General features: G+C 37.2%; 1 protein-coding gene across 1 annotated transcript in view; it reads right to left on the minus strand.

Annotated features, from left to right (window-relative positions):
• Positions 1-15,973, minus strand: part of LOC111155577 (MAM and LDL receptor class A domain containing 1) — a 757,926-nt gene that overhangs the window by 261,672 nt on the left and 480,281 nt on the right. The window contains exon 29 of the mRNA XM_022515825.1: positions 5,297-5,480. Coding sequence (XP_022371533.1) covers positions 5,297-5,480 — 184 coding nt within the window. The remainder of the gene's footprint in view (positions 1-5,296; positions 5,481-15,973) is intronic.

Genomic DNA, 15,973 nt, shown 5'->3' on the forward strand with positions numbered 1-15,973 from the left:
GTCATCATTCAATTGAATCTTCTAGATGTTTTAGTGGAAAAGGCAACATCTTACACTATTATTGGCTTCCACCCTAAGGGACCAGGCTAAGGGACCAGGCTTGCGAGTTTCTTGGAAACAGTTCACAGAACAGTCCAGGAAATATAAGGCACAGGGGGCATGTGGGGAAGGGGAGGAAGTGCTGGGAGTCAAGGCAGGGGCACTGAAAGGGGAAATGGAAAATCAATGAAGCCAAACACTGCGTAACATGTGCATCTCAGCTCTGTTTGGAGGAGATGTGCACAGTACATTGCGCAGAATTTTCTGCAGTCCAGGCAATCGATACATGTTTGCTGAACAAGTGAACAGAAGAGAACCAGATCTTGAACAATGATATAAAAAGTGTTGTGCCTACAATTATCAAGTCTTTTGCTCTTGCTGCTCCTTTATACTTTCAGCTAACAAATATTCAGGGCTTACTGTATATCTCACGCATTCCTCAAAGCACTTTGCATGAAGGAAATGATTTAGTCCTAAGAGCTCCCCAAGATGGAAGCAGTATTATTTCATAGCTGAGGAAAGTGAGACAAAGCAGGATCATGTGACTTGCCTAAAACCACAGAGCAGACTGTAAGAGTGTAACCTAGGATTTGCACCTAATGGTTTTGCAGAACTGGGCTACCAACAACTGACATAAATGCTACTTAGTATTCATAGTAAACACAGTAAGTACCAGCTGAATGATGGTCCTTAATAAATAATACTCTCTTTGAAAAATGAGTGACCATTTAAATTTAGAATTGACACTTTGATAATTACAATGATGGACTATTTCATTCCTGTCTATATAAATTCCAGTCCTACATCCCTCTTCTATAGGATGGTAGTTGCACTTTATAAGATTTTTATTAAAAAAAAAAATTTTAAATCAACATGAATTTAAAAAGAGGAGATAACGAGTTCCTAATCTGTCACTTATTTTTCCATGAATAAGCTACTTGCTTCCTTGTTAACTTGCCCAAAAAGGAGATATGCTTCTTAATGTGTTCCTGGACAGACTGAAGACTATGCCTATGCCTTATTTTTCTTTTTAGAAAAATACAATAGATTTGGCAGTAAATTGAAGATAGTATGGTGATGTATTCAGAATGCAAAGAAATAAAAAATACATACAGCTTTATGTCGGTCATGTACTAAATATTATCTAATAAATTGAGTTGTAAGTTTTTGAATGGAAAATAAAAAGTAACTATGGAGCTCAAATAGCTTCCTTATTTGCAGGTAAAGTAGATAACCACCAAATAGAAATACATGGAAATCATATATATCCTCCACCTTCTTCCACATTCACTTTTCATCAATTTTAAACTTTGTTCCCAATTATTCCAAACTTTTAAAAATATGCATAGATTCCAGGGTTGTCAGATAGTTCTAGGAAAATCTCAGAGTTATGATCCTGCCATTCTGCAAATGTGAAAAGTGAAGCTCTATAATGACACGGAGGAAGTTAAAGGATTTGTGTTAAATCCCTGAAAAAGGTTATTAGTGTATAGTAACCTACATAAATCTATATAAATCTATAAAAACATATGGTACCTTGTTTTTTGAGACTTTCTGGCTCTGTCCCCATCCCCTACTTTGATGTGGGTCTTCACTCTCCTTCATCTGTCCCTAGTCTACTCCATTTTGATTCCACTCCCAGTGCTGTGTCTGTTAAATGTTTTGCTTCTCTGGGTTTACGAATGGGAACCACTGAAATGGAAGGGGATCATGGTGGATCAAGCTTGCGAGTTCATGGTGTCAACTGCTCCAGCCTCACAGAACTTCCCGCAGAGCTCTGGACCCATTCATTCCATAGGTTTTAGCGCCCTCCAGTTTTAGCTGCCCTTCTTAAACCACATGACTGAGTTTCTCAGTGAGTGTCTGTTGGCTCTTTCATGATTCTCCTGCCTTCTCCTTTACAGACATAAATAACACACAGGTCTTGTGGCTATTGGTGGTTTATCCCTATTTTATTTGCTTATATACTGGATTTTGTAGGGATGCCTTTGCACTTAATTTTGTTGTCTATGTTTTCTGTGATTTACTGACTTTGCTAACTAGGTGCTCTGACTGTTTTGATGTGAGAACTTGGGAAAACCCAAAAACCACTCTGCATCATCACTATCACGTTTCCATAATCCTCCCTGCTTTTATACATATTTTAAACAACTTCATTGTGTTATAATTTGGAATTTACATACCATTAAGGTTACCTGTATTTTGTTTACAATTTAATGTATTTTGTATATTTATGCAGTTGTGCAACAAGTGCCATAAAAAATGTAGAATATTTCATCATCCTACACAGAAATGCCATGTTCCTTAATAGTTACTCCTCAGCCCTTTTTTCCTTCAGCCCTATGGAACCACTAATCTACTTTCTGTCTTTACACATCTGCCTGTTATGCATATTTCATATAAATGGTATCACATAAAATATGGTCTTTTGCTATCAGTAGTATGGGACAGAAAAATAAACATGATGGGGCACCTGGGTGGCTCAGTGGGTTAAGCCGCTGCCTTCGGCTCAGGTCATGATCTCAGGGTCCTGGGATCGAGTCCCGCATCGGGCTCTCTGCTCAGCAGGGAGCCTGCTTCCCTCTCTCTCTCTCTCTCTGCCTGCCTCTCTGTCTACTTGTGATCTCTCTCTGTCAAATAAATAAATAAAATCTTTAAAAAAAAAAATAAAAAAAAATAAACATGATGTAATGTTTTAAGTTCTTCACCTCAAATGGCTAACAGCAACAATTCCATGACAGACTTTATGACAATGTGTTTGCATATGATTTGAAGTTGGCTACCTGGTGCAGGGCAATAAAACACCAACTGAGAACATGGTCATGGTCAATAGGAACGGTGACGACTATAACAATAAAATGTGACGTACAAATTTTACTGTGTGTCAAGACTCTTCTAAGCACTTCACATATATTAACAGATTTAATATTCACAGGAAGTTATGATGGAAGTACTATTGTTATCGTCCCTATTTTATTGATAAGGAAACTGAGGCAAACTAAAATAAAGTCACCCAAACTCTAAGTGGAAAAGCTGATTCTATACCCAGATAGTTAGACTCAAGTCTCCTTGTTCTTTTTTTTTTTATTATTTTTATTTTTGAGAAAGAGAGAGTGGGTGAGTGAGAGGGAACAAAAAGAATCTCAAGCAGACGCCCGCTGAGCACAGAGCCCAATCTCACAACACTGAGATCATGACCTGAGCTGAAATCAAGAGTCAGATGCTTAATTGACTGAGCCACCCAGGTGTCACAAGACTCCTTGTTCTTAACAACTGTTCTATAGTGTCTTTCTGATTTTGGGGTGTTTAGTTAAATGCCATTCTCTTCTAAATCGGTGACAGTGCCAAGCACTTAGGGTAACAAATTCTGAGTAATACTAACATTTTACTGGCATGTAGGTTAAAACTAAGAAGACACCCAGGTGGTGGCTGGGTGGCTCAGTCCTTAAGCATCTACCTTTGACTTGGGTCATGAACCCAGCATCAATGGATCAAGCCCCACATGAGGCTCCCTGCAGGGAGTCTGCTTCTCCCTCTCCCTCAGCCTCTCCCCCTGCTTGTGTTCCCTCTCTCACTGTCTCTGTCAAATAAACAAAAACAATTTAATAAAGAAAAACCTAAGGAGACAAAATAATCATTGTCTTTTAGTTTCATAGATATTCTTGCACACTTTGTCATAATGCTTTTTTTCTTCTGTCTTAACTAAAACATAATTTGAAAACCTTCATTATCTGTAGCAGATTGGGCTTTAACTGCTTTTTAATAAAGCAATAGCTATTTTGTCCTAAAACATATTTGATACACAACTGACCACGTTCAAGTACAACTGGTCATGATTTGCCTCTTTATTTCCAAGACACAGAAAGAACTATAGGCCTAAAAAGTACTTTATCATTAAACATAAGATATTAAAGCATTTCTCAGTAGGCTGAGCAATGATTATAATCATGTAAATTCTCACAGGACTTCATAAGAATGGGGGGAAAAAAAAACAGTGTAAACTCCTCCACAAAACTGGCAAAGTTGGAATAATAATGCTCGGATATCTTCCCTGAATCAGCCAATCTAATAATCATTCTGCCTCCCTGAAGAGGAAAGGAATCTCTTCTGTTCAATAAAAACTTCTTTCTTTCAAAAATCTTAGAAAAAAAAGTTCTGGACATTTTTTTTAAGTTGCCAGAATCATTTATAGATTGAAGAACTTACTATAATGGAAAATCAGCATATTACTAGGAAGGTGACTAGAGAAGAACTGAAGAGGCTCTTTCTTCTAGAACAAACGCCTATCTTCTAAGATACATCTTCGTGATTATATGTCCAGAGCCTCATTTTCTGTTGTCCAGCACCCTCTCCCAAACATCTCCATGCCCAAATCCTGTCCCATTCTCGACATGAAGACCCGGAGCTCTGTGCTACCTACATCATCTGGGATCTTTGAAGCTGCCTTGCTCATAAAATGAGCAGATGCGGCAATATCACCAAATACCGAATCACATTTATGAACTGACTCAGTGAAAAGATACTGTAATGTGAGAGCAATAATAAAATTAAACAGCACTCAAGTTTAGCTCTCAGTCCCAGGAGCTCGCCTCCAAGAGAATCAGTGCAGAATTCGTCGGCAGTGTCATTCGTATGGCGCTGTTTTGGAAATCAGATGGAATAGTGCCTCGGAAAGAACTTTGCCAGTGTATTTGTAATTATTTTTGACATTTTCTGGGTAGTTTTGTAAAGAAAATCTAAGTACAGTTATACTTCACACATTTGGAAGTGAGATAAATGAGAGCAAAATGTTTCAAGTTGCTGCTCACTTGCTGAAGTAGCATTTTAAATACCCCAAGTCTTGCTCTCAATTCAAGTCCGGGTTGAATTTATTTCTCCTATTTCCACTAAGTGATGGCTTTCTACCAATTTTTTTTTTTTTTTTTTACTGGTTCATTTTAAATTAATTTAGATAAATGTATGTAAATGTTAGGAATACACTTACATTGTGTTGAAAAATAAATGCAAAGGGAAATACTTGGGCATGTCAGGGGATGGTCTGAAGGAAGAAAGGAATTAAATGCTTATGTACTTGTGGGAGGGAGAAGCTATCTTCCCTTAACACGGATGTTCAACAATTGTGAAATGATCCCTTTCAACATCTTTGTATGCATGTACCAAATAGATGTCAGCAGAACATTTTGTAAATGAGAAGTAAAGATAAAAATGCCTAGATTACGATAGTTGTTCCAAAAAGAAGTGATTTCCAGAAACTTACCAGTCATGCAGTCTTTAAATTCAATGTCATCAACTGCCACTCCTCCTCCCAGATCCCTGGTTCTGATGCCTTGGAATATGACTTCGAAATTCCTTAGTTTTCCTAGCAGGATGGCAGCCTTTTGCCAATGCTCACCAGAGTTCTGCTCAGGTTCTTGCCATACTTTTGACAGTCCTTTCTCTGTCTGCAGTAGAGAAATAAACACAAAAGAAGAAACAAAGCCAATCCCTTAGAACAGAAGCATTTGATTAGGGAAAACTGATTAAAAAACAAACCCTGGAACTCTGATACTATCCGTGATGTACCTGACCTCAGCGAAACCGAGGCATGTTAGTCTACTACAGTGTTTCCTAGCAGCACCGATAAATCTGTTTGGGTGTTTTCAGAGACACCACTATTTAGACGTAGCTCACTCAGTGCTTTCTACCTCTCCTCTGCATGCACACGAAATCCTCAATATCTTATGGGATCTGAACATTTTATAGAAACCCTGGATTATAGCTTGGGATGCTCCCCCAACCTTCTATTCATATTCTGAGTGGAAATAATTTACATAGGGGAAGAGAAGAAATGAGATGGAAGGAAGAATACATGGGAGAAATCACTATCCCTGACGGATATAACAAAGGGATTGTGACGTGAGCTACGGTGGCAAAGTGATGATTTCTAAGATCAGCAGGATTTCAAAAATCCTACTAATATATTATTTTGGCTATCTAAAAAATTCTATTATAATATGACTGACCACTCTTCAGTTATAAAGGAAAAATTAATTTTCTAAAACACTTATGTAAGTATCTCCTCCGTATGTTTAAAGTTGGTTTTCATTGCTCTTTGGTCTTCTAGACCTAGTTCCTCCCGAGAATTAGATGTTTTAATAAATCATGATGATGGACACGTTGCAAAGAAAGAGAAATAAATAAACTATATATTTGCTATATATAGCATTATAAATATATATACTTATTATGTATGTTATTATAAATATATGCACATCTATGCTTATGTTTATGATTAGCCCCAAATAACTAATATCTCAGGATCCACTATTTTGTTTTCATAACAAATTAACAACAGTAACAACAAAACCTTGTGTCTGAAGCTTGTAATCAAACAGTGGAATCGAGGGGAATACTGAGGGGAATGGCATCCAGAAAATCAAGCAAGCTGTTCCAACAGATTTATAGCATGCAACTGTGAAATACATAATTTACAGGTATTTTTTTTAATATAAGCTGAAGAAAAAGAGAAATATTGGAAAAAGGATCCAAAGGAATTACATTTCTACAGGTTTGAGCTTTTAGGGTACTAATGTTGATAAATATGGCTGACACCTTGTTGTACTGAGGGAGACACAATCAAACAGTTCTTCCTTGGCTGAATTACAGAGAAAGTAGAGCCTCATATTAGTTAATACAAACTTAACTTTGCAAAACAACTAATGGTGTCTAGATAGATTTCTCAATAGTCTTCCCCCTCCAAAAAAATAAGAAAAAGAAAAGTCTTTACACCCAGAGACTCATGTAACTTTTGTCTTGAAGGGGATGGGAAATTCACACCTAATTAATAGAATTTTATATCCTTCTGATGACTAAAGAAGCGAAGCGTTTCTCAAAGTTAATCATTGACTATCAGTGATGTTGTAGTGATGTGAAATCAAAGGAATGATTACTTAAATTAAAGATTAAAGTAGAGGGGGCCTGTCTGACACATAACAACATAACAGGCATGGATATTGGTAAAGTCTGTCTTAATTCACAAACTTAACTCACTTTGCTAATATTTTCTATTAATCTACTTCTGAAGTTTCTAGAACCACTCATTAACTGTGACAAGCCCCCAATGGGTTTTCAACAAATACCATCACAGAAGGTTGTGTGATTACTTTAATCAATAACATAAAAACCATTTCTTCAATCTTACAACTGACCTTCTGGTGAAAAAGAGATTTGAATAACATATCCATTATCATTTTATGTAGTAAGAAAAGAAAACAAGGGTGAATTCTTTTGAAAACCAACCATGGGTCAACCTAATGGCTGGTGACATTAGAATATCTAATATATTTACTATCATTCCTCTTTAAATATATCAAATCTTATCCCCATAATTTCCAAAATTATGCATCCAAATGTAAAATGGGAGATTTATTTGCTTATTGGTTTATCTGTCCATTCATTCATATATTCTGCAAACATTTGATGTTCACATGTACTATTTAGATACCAGGAATAAAAAGGTGAAGAAAAAAAAAAAAAAAGAGAGAGAGAGAGAGAGTGTCTCACTGTGGAGGTAATAATCTAATATGAGAAAGTCATAAAAATAAATTACTAGAAAAGTTACATAAATATAGATTATATTTATTATTCTTATATATGTCAATATACATCAGAACAATTTTTCAAAAAGTAGTTATATGTCAATCTAATTTTTGTTCCACATACACTGTTGCTTTATTTACTTAATATTCTGATTTTCTATTCTTTCTAAATTGACAAAAGGAAAAACCTCTTAATTTCAACTCATGACTCTGCCACTGGCCGAGGACATATCTCTCGCATTCATCCATATGGATGTTGAACTATCCCAAGAACCCAAGGTAATAAACATATGAAAGTGACTGGCCACACTAATAATTTTTACTAATAATAGTAGAAATAGACATTAGTTCAATAATAATTAAATTATAGAAATTGAAGGAATACTCTCTCCTTATAATTTAACCATTTACCTAACTTTTAACTGATTTCCATGTATTATGCATTTTTGACTCTTTATTTTATATATTGTGTATTTGTTCTGGCAATGTATTTGCCCTCATACTTTTTTTTTTTTTTTTAGTATTTTATTTATTTGACAGAGAAAGAGACAGCCAGAGAAGGAACACAAGCAGGGGGAGTGGGAGAGGGAGAAGCAGGCTTCCCTCTGAGCAGGGAGCTTGATGTAGGGCTCGATCCCAGGTGCTGGGATCATGATCTGATCCAAAGGCAGATGCTTAAGGATTGAGCCACACAGGCAACCCTGCCCTCATACTTTATGTCAGTGTTTCCCTTTTGTGTCATGAAAAGAAAAGATGTAAGAAATACTAAAACTCTGCTTCCATCCCCAAAGCAAAGGCTGCTCAGAGCCTAGGACCCCTTCTTCCGAGACTTTTTCAAATGAAGGAAAACAAAGAGAGTTTGTCACCAGTAGACATAAACGAATGGCTAATGGAGTTTCTTCAAGATTAAAGGAGAGGATAAAAGAATAAACCTTAGAATAATTATCAAGAAGGGATTTAAAAAACAGCTAAAATATGAGTAAATACAATAAACTTTTCTTGTGTTCTTGAATTTATTTTTGATGGTTGAAGAAAAATTAAAATACCATCTCATATGGTTTTCAATGTATATAAAGCAAATAATTAAGGCATAAATACTATAAGTGCAAGAGAGTAAAGACATAAAGGGAAGTAAAGTTGCTATACTGGAGTTGATTAATTCTTAATGTTGCATTTTAGCAGGTCACATTTTTATCCTCAATTTTTTTTTTTTGTTCTTTAGGTTTTCTCATACATTCAGTCTCCCAAATGAATTTTAGAATAATTTAATGAATAGCTGAAACTTTAAATGTTGAATTATTTTTACCCTGAGATATCTTTTATTTTTTTATTTATTCAGGACTCTTTATGTCACTTACTAAAACCTGTCTTTATAATAAATAAGTTATATACTTATTATAACATTTATTTCCAAATATATGGCAATGTGTGTTACAGTGATGAGTGGGAGACAGGCAAAGGGCTGGCCTTCTGCCTTTCCCTGAATCACCAGAGACAGCAACTCACATTACTATACTACAAGTTCACAGGCCAAAGTTACTAGGCTCCCAGGGGCCAAATAACTATTAAAAGATGACAATAAGTGTGGAGTCAAGATGGCAGAGGGTCAGACTGAGATGACATCAGGTCACAGAAGTTTAGTTAGATAGTTATCAAACCATTCTGAACACCTACAAATCCAACAGGAGATCGAAGAGAAGAGCAGCAATTCTAGAAACAGAAAATCAACCACTTTCTGAGAGGTAGGATATATGGAGAAGTGAATCCGAAGTGATGGGAAGATAGTCCATGGGGGGAAGGGCCGGTTCCCGGCAAGCGGTGGAGCAACAGAGCACAAAATCATAACTTTTAAAAGTCTGCTCCACTGAGGGACATCCCTCTGAAGGCTAAGGAGGGGTGGAGCCCTCACTGGGAGAGCGTGGTCTCAGGTCCCATGGGGTCACAGAAGGATCAGGGGTGTCTGAGTGTATCAGAACTCATAGGTATTAGAGTGGGGAAGCCAACTACAGAGATGGGGCTGAGGAGTGAGCTCTCACCTCAGGATTACATTAAACTGTGATCCGTGGCACAATCAGGCCACTGCTCTTTGAGCAGGGAGCCCAAAAGTGGGAGATCCGGGAAGAGCCACTGAAGAGCAGAGCGGCAGGAATCTGCTGGGGTTGGAGACTCCAAATGGGGCCATGCACCAGAGATTGAAACGCTTGGTCACAGGCCGGGAGAGCTTTCAGGGAACAAAAGCTCCCAAGAGCAAACTCGAGCAGATTACTTAGCCCGGCCCCTGGCAAGGGCAGCGTAATTCCACTTCAGGCAAAGACATCTGAGAATCACTACACAGGCCCCTCCCCAGAAGATCAGCAAGACCATCCAGCCAAGACCAAGCTCACTGATCACAAACAGCGGAATTCCAGAGGAGAGGAAAACAAAGCATAGAACTCATGGCTTTTTCCCCATGATTCTTTAATCTTGCAAAGTTAATTAAATTTTTAAAAATTTTACTTTTTTCCTTATTTTAATTTTTCTAACTTTTCCTCTTCCCTCTTTTAACATTTTTTAACTAGTTTATCTTAACAATACCTTTCTAAAAAAAAATCTTTTTAAACCTTCATTAATATAGTCATATTTTATCCTTCATTGTATCTAACTTTATTTTTTGTATACATATCAGTTTTCTTCTAAAAAATTTTGGGACACAACTTTTTCTAATAGATCAAAATATACCCTAATTCTAACACAGGGATTTTTTCTGGTCTCCAGCCTGAGCAAATTTTCTCAACTTTCTTTTTCTTTCTTTCCCAACCAACTTATCAATTCCTTTTTTAGAATTTTTAAAAAAATTTTCATCTTTACAGTCATATTCCATCCCGTCATCATGTTTACCCTTATTTTTGTATATATATGTTCTTCTTTCTTCAAAATTTTAGGAGGTATTTTCTTCTAAGAGACCAAAATACCCACAAAATCAAGTGGGTGACTCTGTTCTATTCACCAGTCTAATATATATATATGCATATGCATATATATATATATAAAATTTTATATATATATAATTTTAAAATTAAAATTTAAAATTAAAATAATAAAAGATATATATACAAAAATTATTTAAAAAAAATTTTTTTTAATTTCTTTTTACCCCTGTTCTTCTCTCCCCAGTTTGAGGTCTCTTCTGATTTGGTTAGCATACATATTTCTAGGGCCTTTGCCACCCTTTTAGTATTTTATTCTCTTGTCTGTATATTCTTACCTGGATAAAATGAGAAGGCAGAAAAACTCACCACACACACACACACACACACACACACACACACACACAAAAGAATAAGAGGCAGAACCAAAAGGCTAGGGACCTAATCAATAAGAACATTGGTAATAAGTCAGATCTAGGGTTCAGAATGATGATTCTTAAGGTGCTGGAGGGCTCAGAAAAGGCATGGAAGATATTAGAGAAACACTCCCTGGAGAAATAAAAGCCATTTCTGGAGAAATAAAAGAACTAAAATCTAACCAACCTGAAATTTTTAAAAGCTATTAATGTGGTGCAATAAAAAAATGGAAGCACTTACTGCTAGAATAATTGAGGGAGAAGAGAGAATTAGTGCTATAGAGATGAAATGATGGAGAATAAAGAAGTTGAGCAAAAGAGAGACAAACAACTACTGGACCATGAGGGGAGAATTCGAGAGATAAGTGACACCATAAGACGAAACAACATTAGAATAATTGGGATTTCAGAAGAAGAAGAAAGAGAGAGGGGGGCAGTAGGTCTATTGGAGAGAATTACTGTAGAGAAATTCCCTTTTCCATATTAGGGAAATCAGCATCAAAATCCAGGAGGTGCAGGGAACCCCCCCTCAAAATGAGTAAGAATAGGTCCACACCCTGACATCTAATAGTACAATTTACAAGTCTTAGTGACAAAGAGAAAATCCAGAAAGCAGCCCGGGACAAGAAGTCTATAACATACAATGGTAAAAATATTAGATTGGCAGCAGCCTTATCCACAGAGACCTGGCAGGCCAGAAAGAGCTGGCATGATATATTCAGAGCACTAAACGAGAAAAACATGCAGCCAAGAATACTATATCCAGCTAGGCTATCATTGAAAATAGAAGGAGAGATAAAAAGCTTCCAGGACAAACAAAAACTAAAAGAATTTGTAAATACCAAACCAGCCCTTCAGGAGATATTGAAAGGGGTCTCTAAGCAAAGAGAGAGCCTAAAAGGAACAGACCAGAAAGGAACAGAGACAATCTACAGTAACAGTCACCTTACAGGCAAATACAATGACACTAAATTCATATCTCTCAATAGTTACACTGAATGTAAATGGGCTAAATGCCCCAATCAAAAGACACACGGTATCAGAATGGATAAAAAAAAGCAAAACCCATCCATCTACAAGAAACTCATTTTAGACCCAAAGACACCTCCAGATTTAAACTGAGGGGATGGAAAACAATTTACCATGCTGCTGGACATCAAAAGAAAGCTGGGGTGGCAAGCCTTATATGAGATCAATTAGATTTTAAGCCAAAGACTATAATAAGAGATGAGGAAGGACACTATATAATACTCAAAGGGTCTGTCCAACACGAAGATCTAACAATTTTAAATATCTATGCCCCTAACATGGGAGCAGCCAACTATATAAACCAAATAATAACAAAATCAAAGAAACACATCGACCATAATACAATAATAGTAGGTGACTCTAACATCTCCCTCACTGAAATGGGCAGATCATCTGAGGTCAACATGAAATAAAGAAGATCAACAAGGAAATAAAGACCTTAAATGATAGACTGGACCAGATAGATACCACAGATATTTTCAGAACATTCCATCCCAAAGCAACAGAATACACATTTTTCTCTAGTGCACATCAAATATTCTCCAGAATAGATCCCATCCTGGGTCACAAATCAGGTCTCAACCGAAACCAAAAGACTGGGATCATTCCCTGCATATTTTCAGACCACAATACTCTGAAGCTAGAACTCAATCACAACAGGAAATTTGGAAAGAACTCAAATATATGGAGGCTAAAGAGAATCCTACTAAAGAATTCTCTGGGTCAACCAGAAAATTAAAGAAGAATTGAAAAAATTCATGGAGACAAATGATAATGAAAACACAACGGTTCAAAATCTGTGGGACACAGCAAAGGCAGTCCTGAGAGGAAAATATATGGCAATACAAGCCTTTCTCAAGAAGCAAGAAAGGTCTCAACTACACAACCTAACCCTACACTTAAAGGAGGTGGAGAAAGAACAGCAAAGAAAGCTTAAACCCAGCAGGAGAAGAGAAATAAGAAAGGTCAGAGCAGATACCAATGAAATAGAAACACACACAAAAAAAAACAAAAACCACAACAACAACAAAAATACTGTAGAACAAACCAATGAAACTAGGCTAGGAGCTGGTTCTTTGAAAGAATTAATAAGATTGATAAACCCCTGGCCAGACTTATCAAAAAGAAAAGAGAAAGGACCCAAATAAATAAAATCATGAATGAAAGAGGAAAGATCACAACCAACACCAAAGAAATAGAGACAATTTTAAGAACATATCATGAGCAATTAAACACCAGCAAATTTGACAATCTGGAAGAAATGGATGCACTCCTAGAGACATATAAACTACCACAACTGAACCACAAAGAAACAGAAAACCTGAACAGACCCATAGCCTGTAAGGAAACTGAAGCAGTCATCAAAAATCTCCCAACAGGGACGCCTGGGTGGCTCAGCTGGTTGGACGACTGCCTTCAGCTCAGGTCATGATCCTGGAGTCCCGGGATCAAGTCCCGCGTCGGGCTCCCAGCTCCGCGGGGAGTCTGCTTCTCTCTCTGACCTTCTCCTCACTCATGCTCTCTCTCACTGTCTCTCTCTCAAATAAATAAATAAAATCTTTAAAAAAAAAAAATCTCCCAACAAACAAGAGCCCAGGGCCTAGCGGCTTCCCAGGGGAATTCTACCAAGCATGTGAAGAAGAATTAATTCCTATTCTCCTGAAACTGTTCCAAAAAATAGAAATGGAAGGAAAACTTCCAAACTCATTTCATGAGGCCAGCATTATCTTGTTACTAAATCCAGGCAGAGACACCATCAAAAAAGAGAACTACAGACCAATATCCTTGATGAACACAGATGCAAAAATTCTCACCAAAATACTAGCCAATAGGATTCAACAGTACATTAAAAGGATTATTCAACATGACTAAGTGGGATTTATTCCTGGGCTGCAAGGTTGGTTCAACATCCACAAATCAATCAATGTGATACAACACATTAATAAAAGAACCATATGATACTCTCAATAGATGCTGAAAAAGGATTTGACAAAGTACAGCATCCTTTCCTGATCAAAACTCTTCAAAGTGTAGGGATAGAGGGTACATACCTCAATATCATCAAAGCCATCTATGAAAAACCCACCACAAATATCATTCTCAATGGAGAAAAACTGAGAGCTTTTCCGCTAAGGTCAGGAACACGGCAGGGATGTCCATTTACCACCACTGCTATTCAACATAGTACTAGAAGTCCTAGCCTCAGCAATCAGACAACAAAAAGAAATTAAAGGCATCCAAATTGGCAAAGAAGTCATCAAACTCTCACTCTTTGCAGATGATATGATACTTTATGTGGAAAACCCAAAAGGCTCCACTCTAAATCTGCTAGAACTTGTACAGGAATTCAGTAAAGTGTCAGGATATCAAATCAATGCACAGAAATCAGTTACATTTCTTTACACCAACAACAGGACAGAAGAAAGAGAAATTAAGGAGTCAACCCCATTTACAATTGCACCCCAAACCATAAGATACCTAGGAATAAATCTAACCAAAGAGGCAAATAATCTGTATTCAGAGAACTATAAAGTACTCATGAAAGAAATTGAGGAAGACACAAAGAAATGGAAAAACATTCCATTCTCACGGATTGGAAGAACAAATATTGTCTATGCTACCTAAAGCAATCTACACATTTAATGCAATCCCTATTAAAATACCATCCATTTTTTTTTTCAAAGAAATGGAACAAATAATCCTAAAATTTATATAGAACCAGAAAAGACCACGAGTAACCTGAGGAATATTGAAAAAGAAAGCCAAAGTTGGTGGCATCACAATTCCGGACTTCAAGCTCTATTACAAAGCTGTCATCATCAAGACAGTATGGTACTGGCACAAAAACAGACACATAGCTCAATGGGACAGAATAGAGAGCCCAGAAATAGACCCTCAACTCTATGGTCAACTAATCTTCGACAAAGCAGGAAAGAACGTCCAATGGAAAAAGATAGTCTCTTCAACAAATGGTGTTGGGAAAATTGGACAGCCACATGCAGAAAAATGAAACTGGACCATTTTCTTACACCACACATGAAAATAGACTCAAGTTGGATGAAGGACCTCAATGTGAGAAAGGAATCCATCAAAATCCTTGAGGAGAACACAGGCAGCAACCTTTTTGACCTCAGCCACAGCAACTTCTTCCTGGAAATACCACCAACGGCAAGGGAAGCAAGGGTAAAAATGAACTAATGGGACTTCATCAAGACCAATAGCTTTTGCACAGCAAAGGAAACAGTCAACAAAACCAAAAGACAACTGACAGAATGGGAGAAAATATTTGCAAACAACGTATCAGATAAAGGGCTAGTATCCAAAAATCTATAAAGAACTTATCAAACTCAACACCCCAAGAACAAATAATCCAATCAAGAAATGGGCAGAGGACATGAACAGACATTTCTGCAAAGAAGACATCCAGATGGCCAACAGACACATGAAAATGTGCTCCTCATCACTCGGCATCAGGGAAATACAAATCAAAATCACAACGACATGCCACCTCACACCAGTCAGAATGGCTAAAATTAACAAGTGAGGGAAAGACAGATGCTGGCGAGGATGCAGAGAAAGGGGAACCCTCCTACACTGTTGGTGGGAATGCAAGGTGGTGCAACCACTCTGGACAACAGCATGGAGGTTCCTCAAAAAGTTGAAAATAGAGGGGTGCATGGGTGGCTCAGTGGGTTGAGCCTTTGCCTTCGGCTCAGGTCATGATCTCAGGGTCCTGGGATCGAGCCCTGCATCAGGCTCTCTGCTCTGCAGGGAGCCTGCTTCCTCCTCTCTCTCTCTGCCTGCCTCTCTGCCTACTTGTAATCTCTCTCTGTCAAATAAATAAATAAAATCTTAAAAAAAAAAAAAAGTTGAAAATAGAGCTACCATATGACCCAGCAATTGCACTATTGGGTATTTACCCTAAAGATACAAATGTAGTGATCCTAAAGGGCATATGGACCTGAATGTTTATAGCAGTAATGTCCACAATAGCCAAACTATGGAA

The sequence above is a fragment of the Enhydra lutris genome, unplaced genomic scaffold, assembly GCF_002288905.1.
Source record: "Enhydra lutris kenyoni isolate GAN:26980312 unplaced genomic scaffold, ASM228890v2 scaffoldscaffold42, whole genome shotgun sequence".
In the NCBI taxonomy this organism is placed as follows: domain Eukaryota; kingdom Metazoa; phylum Chordata; class Mammalia; order Carnivora; family Mustelidae; genus Enhydra; species Enhydra lutris.